The sequence below is a fragment of the Heterocephalus glaber genome, unplaced genomic scaffold (assembly GCF_053883595.1).
Source record: "Heterocephalus glaber isolate CG9 unplaced genomic scaffold, H.glaber_assembly_v1.0 deba00000071, whole genome shotgun sequence".
NCBI lineage: Eukaryota > Metazoa > Chordata > Mammalia > Rodentia > Bathyergidae > Heterocephalus > Heterocephalus glaber.
The window spans coordinates 27,289,528-27,306,321 of record NW_028258137.1 but is presented as its reverse complement, the minus strand read 5'-3'; the positions used below and the strand labels follow the sequence as shown (position 1 = coordinate 27,306,321).

The 16,794-nt window shown below is 37.1% G+C and overlaps 1 protein-coding gene across 16 annotated transcripts in view; it reads right to left on the bottom strand.

Moving 5' to 3' along the window:
• The window catches only part of Cnot1 (CCR4-NOT transcription complex subunit 1), an 88,068-nt gene that overhangs the window by 44,593 nt on the left and 26,681 nt on the right, over positions 1-16,794 (bottom strand). For all 16 annotated transcript variants that reach the window (XM_087205709.1, XM_087205735.1, XM_087205719.1 and 13 more), the window contains 9 exons: positions 15,378-15,546; positions 14,219-14,345; positions 13,962-14,072; positions 10,017-10,187; positions 9,507-9,634; positions 2,983-3,223; positions 1,436-1,555; positions 493-615; positions 81-232 (listed from right to left, as the gene is read on the bottom strand). In XM_087205709.1, the coding sequence (XP_087061835.1) occupies positions 81-232; positions 493-615; positions 1,436-1,555; positions 2,983-3,223; positions 9,507-9,634; positions 10,017-10,187; positions 13,962-14,072; positions 14,219-14,345; positions 15,378-15,546 (1,342 nt within the window). The remainder of the gene's footprint in view (positions 1-80; positions 233-492; positions 616-1,435; positions 1,556-2,982; positions 3,224-9,506; positions 9,635-10,016; positions 10,188-13,961; positions 14,073-14,218; positions 14,346-15,377; positions 15,547-16,794) is intronic.

Below are 16,794 nucleotides of genomic sequence, written 5' to 3'. Positions count from 1 at the left end.
TCACTCCCTGACATATCCAAATCAACATGTAACAATACAATTCCAATATTAATTAGCATTTTCTAGCATGATGTTCTTACCCTGCACAAGCCTGTAGACAAGCCAACATTGTTGCCAGAGTTTCAGGAGGAAGCTGAGCACTTTTGGGTTGGTCTTTCTCTGGGGCAAGTCCACCCAAAATAGAAGGGCATCGTCTCTTTAAAAAAGTCATGCACGCTTGTATAAAAGGCTCCTGAAAAATCAATGTTTCTCAGTGTGAAATTGGTTTTAACTGCTTTAAGATATCTAAGCACTATGACTAACATCTAGAAAAAAATGACATTTTGGTTACCATTTAAAACCTTTTTCTTGGTGTTGGGGATGTGGCTCAGTGACAAAGAGCTCTTGCCTAGCATGTGCCAAGAGCCAAGCCCAACACAACAGGGAAGCTGTTTCTTTAGATAATTTAGCCAGCAACATTTCCAAGCAGAAATAAAGACAAATCTTGCTTACCCCATGCTCTCGAATTTTATCTGTGAGCCACTTGTCAAGTTTGAGGTATTCACGACGAGAAGCAAGTGCAGCAAGATCAATAACAAAGGCAAATGGAGTACCATTTAGCAGCATTGACAAGGCCTAAAAAAACCAGAGTATTAGAAACTGTAAGTCAAGCAGTAAGTATTTCTGTGGCCTACTTTGTATATTCTACTTTTCACAGAAAAAGCATACTGGTAGTATTTCTTTGGTCACAATTAGGGAGAGGGGGTTCAATTTTTTAAACAGTTTATTTAACATATTCAGTGGTAGTATTAGTCCTGACTTAATGTCACATTTTAAAGATCGTGATTACTTTCAACATAAACTTTACCCTGTGCTTTTTCATGTAATTAAACCTAAAGCAAAGCAAGGCTCAAAGCACAATTAACAATCCATACCCATTTTAAAATTCAACTATAGGCATAGGTCTAACATAAGTAGAATCACATCACCTGTATCAATCAGTGGTGGTGAACCTATGGCACACGTGCTGCAGAGCAGGCTGTTTGTATCACTGAAAGCTCAAAAAGGTTTGCTATCACTGACTAATACAAATACACACTGTTATTAATGTTATGAAGTCAAATTATCCCAATTTATCCAAATAAACTGACTAAAGGGTAGAAATGTATCCATTTTCTCCAAAATGTATCTCATAGATTACTTAGGAGAAGAGGTTAACCATCACTTGCTTTTAAAATAGCCCCCTAATACATAGAGGACCAAAAGAAAAAAACACTTAGCATATCTAAACCTACTATCCTTCCCATCCATTGAAATTATAAGGCAAAATTCTAAATCTCAACTCACTGTACAACCTAGTTACATGTGAATTACTCTTAAGGCATCTATGTTACAAAAAATTTATTTTTTAATCACTAATAAGCCAGTGTCACTCTGTCCCCCAGAAGTCAGTCACCTTCAAGTCCTGAGCCACATCAAGTATTCGAGACAACTTGGCCTGGTCATATTGCTCCCCTCTCATGTACCATTCTGCCATTGCATGCATGATAAGCTGGCGAATTGAGGGAGACTGTCCCTAAGAAAAAGAGGGGGAAGTTTAAATGGCAATAATGCTAACCATTTGATAGGTAGAATTACAAATGTGTGGTGAATTTTATTTGTTATGTAAAAAATACATACATCCATGCAAACATTAAATTCAGGCCTCAAACACTATGCACATATACAAACAATCTTTATCAAAAAGCAAATCTTTTATCAAAAAGCAAAGTCATTTCTACATCTTCTAAAAGGTTTCTACATCTAAACCAATGTAGTTCGGGCTGGCCTTGAACTCACTGTATAGCCCAGACTGGCCTCAAACTTGAAGGAATCCTCTTGCCTCAGTCTCTGGAATACAGGCATGCATCACCATGCCTGGGTATAAAACTATTTCTATGTAAGTCTGCTCTGCTCAATCATTTTCAAACACAAAATTAGAATACAGTACGGTATGATATGATGTGAAAATGAAGGTACACCAAAAGTAAATTAGTCGTCAGTAAAGGTACATGCCTATATACCCAGCTACATGAGAGGCAGAAGCAAGAGGATCACAAGTGTGAGGCCAGTGAGGGCAACTTAGCGGGATGTAGTCTCAAAATTTAAAAAGAGCTAGGGATACTCCTAGACTGCAAATAGAAATACATAAATAAATAAATAACAAATACCAATTTATAAATAAAAACAAAATAATTAAATAACTGTCGTGTTTAATTAATAGTATATTATTTGATTGGTATTTTGGGGAGTGAAATTTGTATACACATTCTAAATTTAGCTATTTCCACATAAAAGTAAGTTCATTTTTAAAGTTGTTTATTCAATTTTTAGCAGGTATTCTGGATTTTTGACCTAACCTAAAATGAGGCATATAAACAAACAAATGGACCTCAGTGAGTATTTCTCAGCAAGGGCATTCCTGTTGCTCTATCTAAATTATATTGTAGGGCCAGGGGTTTAGCTCAGTGGTTCCACCGCCTGCCTCGCAAGCAGAAGGACCCGAGTTCGATCCCCAGTACAATCAATCAATCAATCAATCAATAATATTGTAGTTAATTGTCCCAGAGTGGCAGATAGTTCAACTGGAACAAACATTCAACTAAGAGTGAGAAGAAACCGCTCCTTTTAGCCTGCCCTTTCTACCTCACAGCCATAGTGAGAAAGGCATGATGCAAGGTCTGAGCCTTACACACAGCTGGCTTAATGCTGGTTCAACATTTTGGAAACTATTAGTTTTTATAAACTATTAATCCATGCGAACTGCTTCTCTAGAAAAGGAGAAACTGGCTAAATGGCATGACACTAAGGCTAATATTTTTCAATTCTAATAAAAAGCTTTATCAAAAGAATTTTTACAGCACTAGTAAGGATTCACAATAAACTGCTTACTGGAACACACTCAAGACTTCAAAAAGTTTCAATTATTTAGATGAAGAAATGATAAACAAATGGTCGCCTTACCTGCCCATGCCATGCATAGTGCAAAATAATAGCAGAGTTAGGATGGTTTCCAAGAAAGATTGGCATCAGAGTGGAAATGAGTTCATGGCGCAAGGTATGCCAGGAGGTGTTGATTTGTAGTAAGGCCAATACCAGCATGTCTGGACAGTGTTTGATAGGGAAGTTGAAGAGCTGTTTGACTTGCTCATACTGTCCAACCTCTGCAAGCCTCAGCAGAGATTCAATTAAATCCAAGCTCTTCCTAACAAAAATGAAAGAAAGGTGCTCTATCAATGCAAATAATGTATAAAAATTTCATTTTCCTGAAAAAAATTTTTTTGTGGTTGATAAGGATCAAACTCAGGGGCTCATTCATATGTGCTAGGCAAGCATTATCCGTAAGCCACTGCAAGCTCCAAAATTCACTGTCAAAATTGACACCAATTACAGAACAAAATCGCCTTAATATTTGAGAAATATTTAAATTATTTCTGTTTATCTCAGAAGTGTATGTTGGGGCTAGGGGAATATAGCTCAGTAGTAAAGTGCTTGCCTAGCCTGCAGAAGGTCCATGGTTCAACCCCCACCAACAAAAAGAAAAAATAAGTTGTTATGCTTCTAGACCAATTTCAAAGGCAATCCAAACTAATAAGCAATAACTGATGAAGGACAGCATGAAACCATTGAACATTTGCATAATTATAGATACCCCCGACTGGGGTATCTTTTATGACTGGGGGGGAAAGAAAAATCAGAAAAAGTAAACATACACAGTGGACCGAAATTACACACAGGAGAATTTCTACCAAAACCACACCCTTCACACTTACTCTGGTAACATACAGGTGACTTTAAACCAAGTCTCAGAATCTAGCTGCACCCTCAGTCCATGACAGACATAGGGCAGAGGACAAACTAACCACCACAAGGAAACAAACAGTTCAGACACAGGGCAGACTAGAGAACAAATGATGTGCATGAACAGCAAAAGATGAAGTGAGAAAATATTTTAAAAATTGCGGCCATTGTCTCAAATTCTAAATTACAGAAACTAAAACACTTTTAAGCCAATAAAGGAAGCTTAAATCTAGACAGCTAGTTATAATATGAAACTATTACTTCTTAAATATGATAGTAACACAGTGGTTCCGCCGCCTGCCTCGAAAGCACAAGGTAGTCCTGAGTTCGATTCCCAGTATCAAAAAAAAAAAAAAAAAGATAGTAACATTGCAGTTTTATAATATGGTGAGAGGCCCTTATCTATCAAAATAAAATTAAAAATGCCTCTGCTGCCTGCCTTGCAAGCGCCAGGACCCGAGTTCAATCCCTGGTACCAAAAAAAAAAATTTTTTTAAATTAAAAATGCCGGGAATGGTGCTGTGCACCTGCAATCCCAGCACTCAGGAGACGGAGACAGAAAGATGAGTTCCTGGCCAGCTTGGGCCACTTAGGAACTTAGTGAGATCCTTCTCAAAATAAAAAACACAAAGGAGCTCGAGAAATATCTCAGTGCATAAGCCCTGAGTTTAATCTCCAACATCAAAAGAGAAAAATGAGTTTGAACCCAGTACCACGGGAAGAAAAAAGTGAGAAAAATAAATATAAGAATACAATAAAATGAAAAACTATGACTACCCACAAAGAGATTTAACAGAAAAATAATTTCAGGTAGAACTGAGGAAAAAGAAACACTTTGTAACAAACCACTTCTTGGGTCAAACTTTTAGAACAGGGGTTGGCAAACTATATCCAAAAGCCAAATCTCAATCACTAGCTATTTCTGTAAATTATATTTTAAGACACAGTCACATTGTTTATTGTGCTACCAGAGTTGAGCAGTTGCTACAAAGACTATCTTGCCTGTCAGTAAAGGCTAACATGTGAAATATTTTAAAACTTTTATTATTATTATTTTATTATTATTGTTCTAATATTTAAAAACTTTTTTGTTTGTTTTCAAGAGGCACTGGGGATCAAACCCAGGCCTTCAAAATTTTTTTTATTTGGAGACTGGTTCTTGCTAAGTCCCAAAGTTGTCCAAGCTGGGCTTAAAGTGGTTTTTTTTTTTTTTTTGCAGAATCAGGGATCGAACTCAGGACCTTGCACTTGCCAGGCAGGCACTGGCACCAAAGCTTAACTTCTGGCCCACTTAAACTTGTGTTATTTTGGGGGGTTTTTCCTGAAACTTAACCTGCTTTAACTTCCAATTTCTGAGAGGCTTAAGAATTCTAAGTATTCTGCCAGGCATGGTGGTGTATGCCTGTAACCCTAGTACTCAGGAGGCTAAGACAGAAGGATTGGTCCAAGTTTGAGGCCAGCCTGGGCTACACAGTGAGTTGAAAGGCCAACCTGAACTACCTAACAAGACCCTGTCTCAAAAGACAAAAACACCACCAACAAAAAGAATTATAAGTATTCTGGACAACAACCACCATCACAAAATAAGGCTGGGCTTACAGATCTCTTTCTACCATATTCTTTATTTAGGACAGCTATTTTATTGTTGCCCTTTCTGTTTTACATCAGATGTTAAAAGGTACAATGCATCCTACAACTGAGTAACACTTTGTATAACTGAACCGACAAATTTTACATCACCTGGCAGTATGTATTGGAGGGGAAAAGGGACTAACATGTTTTTGTTTTGTGTTTTTTTAGACAGGATCTCACTATGTAGCCTAAGCTGGCCTCAAACTTGCAGCAATCCTCCTGCCTCAACCTCCTGAATGCTGGGACAGGTACATACCACCACCCCTGGCTAAAAAGGGTTTAAATTAACTATTAAATCACATCTATGATTCAATACAACTATATAATACTTGGGCTCTTATCTTGTGACCATCCTGCCACAGACACCTAGAGTCCTAGGATTACAGATGAGTGTCACCACACCCAGTTTACTTAAAATTTTAAAGAAAAAGTTTACAACCTTTTGTTTTAGAAAATCTGGCATTATCTAAAGGGCTTTAAAGTGATCTGGTATGCTCAACATGGAAGTGTGCAGAAGAGTATACAGTTGGTTTCTTTTTACTCACTGGAGGTGGTGCCAGGACCCTCCCAAATAGCAAATCTAAGGATTCCAAATCCTTATATAAAAGGATGCAAAACCTGTACATATCCACTCAAGACTTCATCTCTCAATCTGTAATACTTACTTGAACCTAAATGCCTTGTAAATCATACTGTTATTTATAGAATAAGTGTACATGAGCAGTACAGATACTATTTTATTTTCCCAATTATTTTTGATCTACAGTTGGCTGAATCTGTGGATGTGAAAGCCTCAGATACAAAGCGCTGATGAGTTATCAATAAGTCAATAAAACATTATGAAGCAGATGCCTCTGGAAATAAGCCACACTCCCTTCTCGTAGCTATGTGTGATGCAAATGATAATGGATGTACCTTCACCATTCTAATCTCACATTCCTAAAGGAATGTCTGGACAATAAGAGCCTAATCTAGACATGGAGCCAGAGTGACATCTTTTCTGAAAACTGGAACTGAATTTAGAAAAACTAAATAATTTCTGAAAGTGTTCTTGATTTAGTATAATTGTCTTAGGTGTTTATGTGTTTTCTGCCTACTGGTCTGGTTATTAATCTGTATATATGACAATTAACTTTATACGGTCTTATAAATGAATCTAATGTTGGCAAAAGAAAAGGGGGTTGAAGGGAAGGGGGAAAAAAGAATTGAGATGTGTCACTTATACGTACCAATTCCCTACAATTAACATAATCATTATGTACTACAAACACACTGATAAAATTAACAAAAGAAAAAAATCCATAAAAAACAAAAATTATAGGAATTTTAAAATAAAAAGAAAGTTTTCTCGGCCAGGCCTGATCTGTCATTACCAAATTCTTAAAAATTACATTGGTAAAACAAACATTGATAATTACTGTCTTAACCAAACTGTGTATTTCCATGAACTGTTTGGCTTCTATCATTCTCAGAATTACTGGTGGAGACCCTAGGTTCACTGCTGACTTAAGACCATCATTCACCCTAAGAATTTCTAATTACTATGCTGTGAAAGAAAGTAGCAGAATCACTGCCTTTATTGACGTTTAAAAACGTATTTGGCAAAAAGCTTCTGCACTGCAAGAGAAACCACCAACAGAGCTAAGAGACAACCTACAATGTGGGAAAAAATTTTCAGCAATTGTACCTTAGACAAAGGACTACTATCTAGAATATATAAAGAACTGAAAATAAAATCAGATGCCCCCCAAATTCAAAGACCCAATTCAAAAATGGGCATCTGAAATGAACAGACATTTCTCAAAAAAGTAAAAGCAGCAAATAAATACATGAAAAAATGTTCAACATCACTGGTCATTCGAGAGATGCAGATGAAAACAATACTGAGATTCCACCTCACCCCAGAAAGAATGGCTGTTATAAAGAAAAAAACCAGTAACAAATGCTGGCAGGGGTGTGAGGAGAAAGGAACCCTTCTCCATTGTTGGTGGGAGTGCAGACTGGTGCAACCACTGTGGATATCAGTATGGAGATACCTCAAAGAACTAGGCTTAGAGGTCCCATTTGACCCAGCTATCCCCCTGCTGGATATCTTCCCAAAAGAATTAAAAGAATTATAGCACAGTGATATATGTGCACCCATGTTTATAGCAGCACAGTTTATAATAATAGCTAAAGCTTGGAAACAACCCAAGTGGCCATCAACTGGAAACTGGATAAAGAAGATGTGTTTTTTTAATAAAATGGAGTATTACTCAGCCATAAAGAATGAGAAACTAGAGACATTTATAGCTAAATGGATGCATACTGAGGCCATCCTCCTAATAAATAGGACACACGTGTGTAAATACCTAAGTTTCTCTAGTGTGAGAAACTGAAAGTGTAATTAAAGATACACACGGATGAAATGGCCTAATAACATATTTCTCAGATTATGTTTCCATCGCGTGTCATATGACTGTATCGAAATTTAAATTAGGGACCTGCTGTGCAAGTGCAAGGACCAGAGTGCAATCTCCGGTACCAAATAAATAAATAAATAAATAAATAAAGGAAGGAAGGAAGGAAGGAAGGAAGGAAGGAAGGAAGGAAGGAAGGAAGGAAAAGTTTGGCTTATGTGGAGTCTGCTTACTACAGTTTTTTTCCAGACCACTATTTCTTCAATGTTGGTTTGGGGGACCTTTCTGAAACAAATCACATCCTCTGGTACCTTGTTGGTGCTTGAGATGTTTTTTTAAGTTACATGGAAAAATGTCTAAGTGCTTTTCAGTTTTGTTTCGGTTGAGTTCTACTGTATTTAAATATTATTGTAGTTTTTTTTCCCTTGCATTGTTCTTCTTTGAATGGTTTTAATTTCTGTGTGTGTGTGTGTGTGTGTGTGTGTGTGTGAGATAATAAAGTTATTTTTTAAAAAATGTATTTGGCTATGAAACTGTTATTTTCTTTTTAGGATTCCTACAGTCACAGAAGATAAAAACTAGAAAGACCACACATCTTGTTCAGCTCTTCTTGCCCTTTCCCCTTATGGTTATGTAGATATGAACATGGGGCCTCTCCTAGATTAGTTTTCATGTTTTTTAAAGTTGATTTGAAACATTAGAAAAGATGATGAAGCATGGATTCTTTAAATTATATGATTCAATCTGAATTTTGTTTCTTGGTTTTAAATTAATAAGAAAACTGAAATTATGTACCATAAAATATCAATAATAACATCATTCAGAACGACTTAAAAAGTAGATAATTCAGCTTAGAGTAGATTTCATGAATTGGGCATTGTGAGCAACTTACGTAGAAATGAATGTACAAGAAGAAAGCTCTTAATACGAACAGAGAAAGAGGGGCCGGGAATTTAGCTCAGTGGTGCCACTGCCTTCCTTGCAAACACAAGGTCCTGAGTTCGATCTCGGGTACCAAAAAAAAGAATAACTAACAGAGAAAGAAGTACAAACCCTTACAACATTTAATAGTTTCAAATTTTTGAGGATTTGCAAAATGCCTAATAGCAAATCTTATAAAGAACAGAGATGTAACTAGTGGTAAGATAACTAAAGATTATCCACCAAAATCTTTTATAAAAATTTAAGGCTGGGGACAGGGACACACACCTGTAATCTACCACTTGGTAAACTAAGGCAGGAAGATCCCAAAGTAAAAGGCCAATCTGGGCTACACAGTAACATCCTGTCTCAAAAAACCAGAATCAGCTGTGCACCACCCACACCTGTAATCCCAGCACTTAGGAAGCTGATCCAGGACAGAGAAGGGGAGCCTGGACTAAACAGTAAGACCCTACATCTCAAAACAAAACAAACAGTAACTAATAAACAAAAACAAGTTGGACAAGGCAGGGGGTATAGCTCAATGGTAGAGGAACTGCCTAGCATGTGTGAAGTCTACATCTGATCCCCAGCACTGCAAAACAACAAAGCACACAAGCTCATTTAAAATGCTATTTCATTACAATCTGTTAACTATGCACTTATACAGTTAGTTTTGTATTCCAAAAGAGGAGAAATGACCCTTTCAAAGAAAAGTGAGATGAGAGTGTTTACCATGTGGCAATTTCTCGATTGTCATCCTCTGGTGGTGCTTTCAGAATATCAGTGGCAACAGTATGACAAGGATAGTCAGCAAAACAGAAGATTTCTGGATTTATAAGGGAATGTTGAATGAAGGAGAGCTGGAACAAAAAACAAAGTCCTTACTAACATAAATTACTGTAAATGCTGTAAAAATTTAAAACATTTTCAATAGGCTAATATCAGGGTCATTAGGAAGATACTTTTCCTTTAAAAATCAGACAACTCAGAAAAATCAAAGGTGCATAATGAGATACCCTAAGACAAAAACCATTAAACTACTGGAAAAACTACTGCACCTGAAAGGATTCTGACTAGCAGCAGAACTATCATAATATTCCTTCAATAATGTGACAACCCCTGCTTTTCTGAGCTCTGCAAAACAAACTCTACCTTATTACAATATTTTAATCAATGGGCACATGACAATATATAAAGAATAATTCACTGTATTTTCTCTTTCAATAAATACTATTCACTTACCTGGCCTTCTGCATGTTTCCAAGGTCTATAGATGAAGTCTACTGGGAACACTTCCATACCCAAACCCCTTTGAATACCATAAACAACATTGTGAAGTCCTTTACTATCACGAATTTGAAATCCAGGATGGTCCAATTCATAAGTCACTTCCTTGAAATTCAAACTCGGGTTCTAATAAAAACAAAAGTATTTCCAAGTTTAATGAACAAGTGTGTGCACACTTTGATGCTTTATACAAAGAATCAAATTAATTCTGAAATTAAATAAATTAATTTAAATCAATTAATTTAATTCTGAAATTAAATCTACTTGGCTGGGGTGTAGTTCATTAGCAACTTCTCTATCCTCCTAATACATGCTTAGTATACACAAGACTCTGGGTTTGAACCCCAGGACCACAAATACATGTATCAAAGGGTTTAGAAGATTTTCTTTAAAATCTCAAAAAATTTCAAACCAGGTGTAGTAGCCTGCAGCTGCAATCTCAGCAGAAAAAAAAGGGTGGGGGTTCATGCTACCTGGGAGACTAGGGCAGGAGGACCCCAATTTTTAAGGCCTGCCTGGGCAACCTCTGCGACACTGTGGAAGGTGAGACAGGAGGATCACCATGCATTCAAGGCCAGCCTGGACTACACAGTGAGACCTTGTCTCAAAACACCTAAAATAAATAAATAAACGGGCCAGGGATTTAGCTCAGTGGTTCTGGTGCCTGCCTCGAAAGCTCAAGGTCCCCAGTTTGATCCTCAGTACCAAAAAAATAAAAATAAACAAACAAACAAACAAATAAGTAGGCTGGCAATCCAGCTCAGTGATAAAACACTTGCTTAGCATGTCCTAGATTCAATCACCAGCACCATAAAGAAATAAAGTTTCAAAACATGGACTCACAGAAGTTTCCTTTAACAAAACAGAACTGTTCATGGTACATTGTGTGTTTATAAGCAAATACATAATGAAAAGAAGCAACAAATTACTATGGACATTTTTTTGGTAAGAGTGACATTTCCTGAAGAAAATCCTACCGAGCTTTCAGGAGACACTCAGAAGAAGGCACTGGCATTGTAAAAGCTAACAGCTCCATGTTTGTTCTTGTCTCCAAAGACTTTTTAGTGGGACACAATGTGCAAGTGGAAGTCAGCGATGTCGATGATCCTGACCCTATGTAGACCTAGGCTACCATGTCTATCTTAGTTTCTAACAACAACAAACCTTAAAAAGAAAAAAAAAAAGTGTTGTAGTGCTAGGTGTTGAACCTGAAGGCTCGAATATGCTAAGCAAACACTCTACCACGTTATAAACATGCCCAACACAAAAAAGTTTTTTCTGTAATATTGAGCATTGAACCCAGGGCCTTGTACACATCATGAAGCACACTACCACAGAGCTACATACATCTGCAGGCCCAAGAAAGTATTTTTGTGCCACTATAAAAGGCATTTGTGGGTTTGGGATTTTGTGTTCTTTTTGAAGAGGCATCCTGCTAGGTTTCCGAGGCTGGCCCTGAGCTCTTGAGCTCAAACAATTCTCTGATCTCATTCTCCTGGATAACTGAGACTACAAAGAATGCCCCACTGTATCGGCTATGTATTTGTGTTTTAAGTTTGATGTTAATACAAAAGAGTCAAAAAAATTTTTAATTAAGTTTATAAAATTACAATAGACTAAGGTTAAATTCAATATTAAAATATTTTCTTCTAAATTTAATATAGCCTAAGTGTGCACTGTTTATGAAATTTACAATGGTGTAATGTCGCAGGCCTTCACATTCACTCACCAAGCCACCAGCATCATAAGCTCCATTCACTTCAAATGCCCCATACAAAGATACCAGTGCATTTTCACTGTATCTTTCTATGTTTAGGTGTTTACAGGCTAAAAGCACATAGTATAGGAGTTTAGTAGGGCTAGAGGGAGCCAAACAAATACATATTTAACAAGCTCAAAGATTTAATTAAAAAGATGAAAGATTTTACCAATAAAATGTTAGATAAGCTTAAACAAGAAACAGCCTGGCATGGTGGCACACGCCTGTGACCCCAGCACTTGGGGAGCTGAGGCAGGAGGATCACCCTGAGTTCAAAGCCAGCCTGAAGCAGAGATGGATGATATGGAAAAAAAAATTTAAAGGAAAGGCTAGGTAGCAGACTTGACCAATGTAAGGACAGTGTCAGAAAGAGAAAACAAGGTGGATGTGGTAGATCATAAACTCCATGATACCTTAAAAATTACATGACATCATCCAAACTGCATAGCAGAAGACTTGGGAGGCTGAGGCCAGCCTAGGCTACATAGTGAGCTCAGAATTCAAGGTCAATCTGAACTATATACGGAAACCTTGTTTCAAAAAAAAAGACAGGAGGACTGGGGATTTAGCTCAGTACAAGGTCCAGAGTTTGATCCCTGGTATCAAAAAAAAGGCAGAAGGGGCAAGGGATATAGCTCAGCAGTGCAGTGCCTACCTGGCAAGTGTGAGGCCCTGAGTTCGACTCCCAGTACAAGAAAAAAAAAAAGGACAGAAGTAGCTATTTTTAGACAGGGCAGACTTCAAGCCAAAACTGATCAAAGTGACAAAATAAGACCACTAGTACACACTGGTAAAGGAAATAATTCAACAGGAAGAGAGAACAATTGTAAATATCTATGCACTGAATTTGGCACAGCCAATTTCATAAAACAATAATTATTGGGCTTAAAAGGACAGATAGATATAATCATGGGGGGTGGGGGGGGTGGGGGGGTGGGGGGGGTGGTTGTGGGCTTCAATATCCCACTCTCACATCTAGGTCAACCAGACCCCTCCTCCCAAAATCAACAAATATCAAGAGTTAAATGACACCAATGAACAAGTGAACCTGTTTCAACCATCAACAGAATACATATTTTTCCCAAGAGCTTTTTCCAAACTACACCACATCTCTTAGGCCATAAAGCATGCACAATTAAAGACCAAAAAAAATGAAATAATTCCCTGCATACTATCAAGTCATAGTGGAATGAAGCTAGCAACCAAAAAAGCCACAGAAACTGCACAAACATACGGAGATTACATAATGTTATTGACAAGCAATGGATTACAGAAAAGATGAGAGAAGAAATAAAGTTCCTAGAGTCAAATGACAGGGGAAGCACAACATACCTGTGGGACACAATGAAAACAGTTCTAAGAGGGAAGGATATAGTTGCAATGCACACAACAAAAAATAGAGTGATCCCAAATAACCTAATGATGTACCTCAAGATCCTAGAAAAACAACAATCCAAATCTGAAACTAATAGAAGGAAAGAAATTAAAGATCAGAGTGGGAATTAATGAAACTAAGACTAAACAATAATACAAAGGATGAATGAATCAAAGAGTTGGTTCTTTGAAAGGGTAGGAAGGGGATCTAGAGATTTGGGAGACTGGAGGAAGTGGAGAGGAAGAAGTAGAAAGGATCAAGATGGATATGTGTATGTACTGGCTCCTCTGTACCTCTGTGGTACATATATTTACTATATATTGCAAAAATACACCAATAAAAAATTGAGGGGAGGGGCCAGTGATTTAGCTCAGTGGTTCTGCCACCTGCCTTGTAAGCACAAGGATCAGAGTTCGATCCCGGTACCATAAAAAAAAAAAAACTGAGCCGGGGATTTAGCTCAGTGGTTCCAGCACCTGCCTCGAAAGTGGAAGGTCCCGAGTTTGATCCCTGGTACCAAAAAAAAAAAAAGAAATTGAGGGGAAAAAGGAAAAAAAAAAACTGCTCTTACTCAGTTATGCATCTTATTTATAAAAAACTTGCTCTTTGTTGGCTAGGGATGTAACTCAGTGGAAGACCATTTGCCTAGCATGTGCAAGGCCTGGGTTCAGTAATCCACGGTATCATGAAAGAAAAAAAACCTACTTTGTTTGGGCAATTACATACAAATATCACAAATCAAAAATCATGATCATAAGTAACTCACGAGTTCTTTGAGAACATCAATCAAGACTTCTACATTCCACGTGTGTGCCTGTGCGCCATCGCTTTTATCTTTTCCATCACTCCAGATCCCACTGCCAGGAGCAGAGATACTCTATGGAAGTAAAACTTGAATGAAATAAATCCAACCAAATGCGTTCAGCTCTGATTGATAGGACAACGAATCATACTGTAATTTAACTAAAAAATAAAGGTGACAGAGCATTAACTCACTTTGTAAAATAGCTGAATTCAACAAACCTGTAATGGAATACCATCTGTTAATCCTGAATGAGTTCGAGCCATCATTCCCAAAACCCTTGCAACCTGGGCAGCTGTAACTTCCCGAACGCCAAACTGCATGATTATATTGCGACATTCTTCGATACTGAAACGGAAATATAACTTTAAGAAAATGCTAACATCTTCAAATATGAAGAATTAAAAATGTTAATAAATGAACTCTTGTGCGAAATCCCTAGTTTTACCAACACTGGCAGACTAGTAAGATTACTTTTGTGTAATTGTAAACATAAAAGTTACCTACTTAGGATCCAATTATCTACTTAAGACTATGGCAAAAGTATAAAAGATCAATGGAAGAAAATACAAGCCAAAAGTATAATTTCTCTCACAAACAAATGAAGTATCTTCATCTTTAGTATGAATCAAGTTACTCTTATACTCAAGGTGAATCTGATTATTCTGTATGTAAAAAGCCTTGAAAATATATCCTAACCTTTTCATTCTCCATCTTCAAGTTCAATTAAAATTTAAAGTGCATAGGCCAAGCACTCACAAATATACTATTTCAATATGTGGGAATGTGGTTTGTAATAAGGAGTTTTGAAACATTAAAGTTACACTGAAAGTGAGAACAAAGCAATATTGACTCCCTGAATAACTTACAGAAAAAAAAAATTAATATTCTATTATACCACAGATAAGTGTTACTAACAGGTAAAAATTTTCTTTGGCATCCCTGGCAGGTGAGAAAAACATAAGAGGCAAGGTGTTAAAAAAAGCAGCAAAGGAAGCTGATAAGAGATACAGACACAGTTAAGTAACTCAGGAGTGGGGTAGGGAGTAGTAAATTAGAGATTAAATATAAACTAACAGAAGTTCCATAGACACTGGCCTAATGTTCTTTCTTCCTCCCCAAAAGCTACAAAATGCCTGTCCTGAAAACTAGGGTATGAAATCTTAGATCCAAATTTAAGAAACTGGTGGAGATAAAAGAAATTTTTACCCTCAGGATATTTACGGCTGCCATCAACATTAATACGTGGAAGATTATAATTCAGAAGCAAAAATGTGACAGGCAGATGATAAATTTGAAGAATCTCAGGGATTCATTTTAAGGAATTACATCATACTTTGCACAGGAATAATGAAAAGTCTGACATATCTTACTACCAACCTTGAACAAAAGCCATAGCCTACTTCTTGCATGAAATCAGCTAAAGAGCTCTCCATCATGGTTTTAGCTACCCCTCCGGAATCAGGCAGGATCCTGTCCATTAGAATGTCCCGTTTTTCAGGATATAAAAGTGGTGCAAGCACCACAGGACAGCGTTCTTGGGGAAAATCTGAGGGAGGAATAAGGATACAACTGCAATACTGATTAAAAACCAACAATCCTCTTTTATACTCTCCCACCACTCAAAACCCTCAAACCCAAAACGTAGACCACAAATTCATGCTCAAAGCAAAGTTTACTTAATTTTTCCAACCTGGTAACCCAAGTGATGACTTCACACCAGTTCCAGAATTTTGAATTTTTTTTTAATCTGAAGACTTTTAACTTCTCATGTTAGGATCCAATATCTACTGAACAATTCACATCCTAAATATTAAATTTTTACAACAGTATGATCAATTTCTATTCAATGAAGGCATTGGAAGCTTTCGTGGTACATCAGTCCATTTCAACAACAAAAACAAAGCTTCCTATCACTGAGAAAGTTAATGGAGTTTGAAATTTAACCACATATTAACATTAGGAAGTAAATAAAAATATAGAGAGGGCTGTTAGTAAACCATCACTTATTTTGTTTGTTTTGTTACTGGGCAATTAAACTCCGGCCTTCTGCAATGAGCTGTATCCCTAAACCTTTATTGTATTTTGAGATAGGATCTCACTAAGTTGGCCAGGCTGGGCTCAAACTTTTCATCTTTCTCCCTCAGTGTCCCACAATGCTGGGATTACAGGCATGTGCCACCAAGCCCAGCCCTACTTATTTATTTTTAAAAGAGTAGCTTCCTCTCCAAAATCAGGAAAACTCAATATTCACCTTGACGTGACAATGCCAGTAGTGATGGAGGTAATATCAAAAGTGAACAACTTTTAGGGCCGGGGATTTAGCTCAGTGGTTCTGCTGCCTTCCTCACAAGCGCAAGGACCCGAGTTTGATCCCCGGTGCCAAAAAAAAAAAAAGGAAACAACTTTTAAAATTAAAATAGTCTCCCACTATACTCTCTTGAAGAGAGAAAAAGACAGCAAGGAAATATGCCAAGTCTCAGCTGTGATTGTAACTATATGTAAGATTATTGGTCCTAGGTGTGGTGGCACATGCCAATAACTCCAGCTATTTGAGAGGTTAAAGCAGAAGGACGCCAAGTTCAAGTCTAGCCTGGGCAACTTAGTAAGACACTGTCTCAAAAGTAATTTTTAAATAAAGATCTGAGGATGTGGCTCGAGCCAAGACTCTCTGTTCAAATCCCCAGTACCATTAAAAAAAATAAAATTATTGCAGTTATGTTCATTTTAACTGGTTCTTTAATAAAGCTTTACCACTTTCATATTTTAAATAAGTCTCTTACATAGATTAGCAACA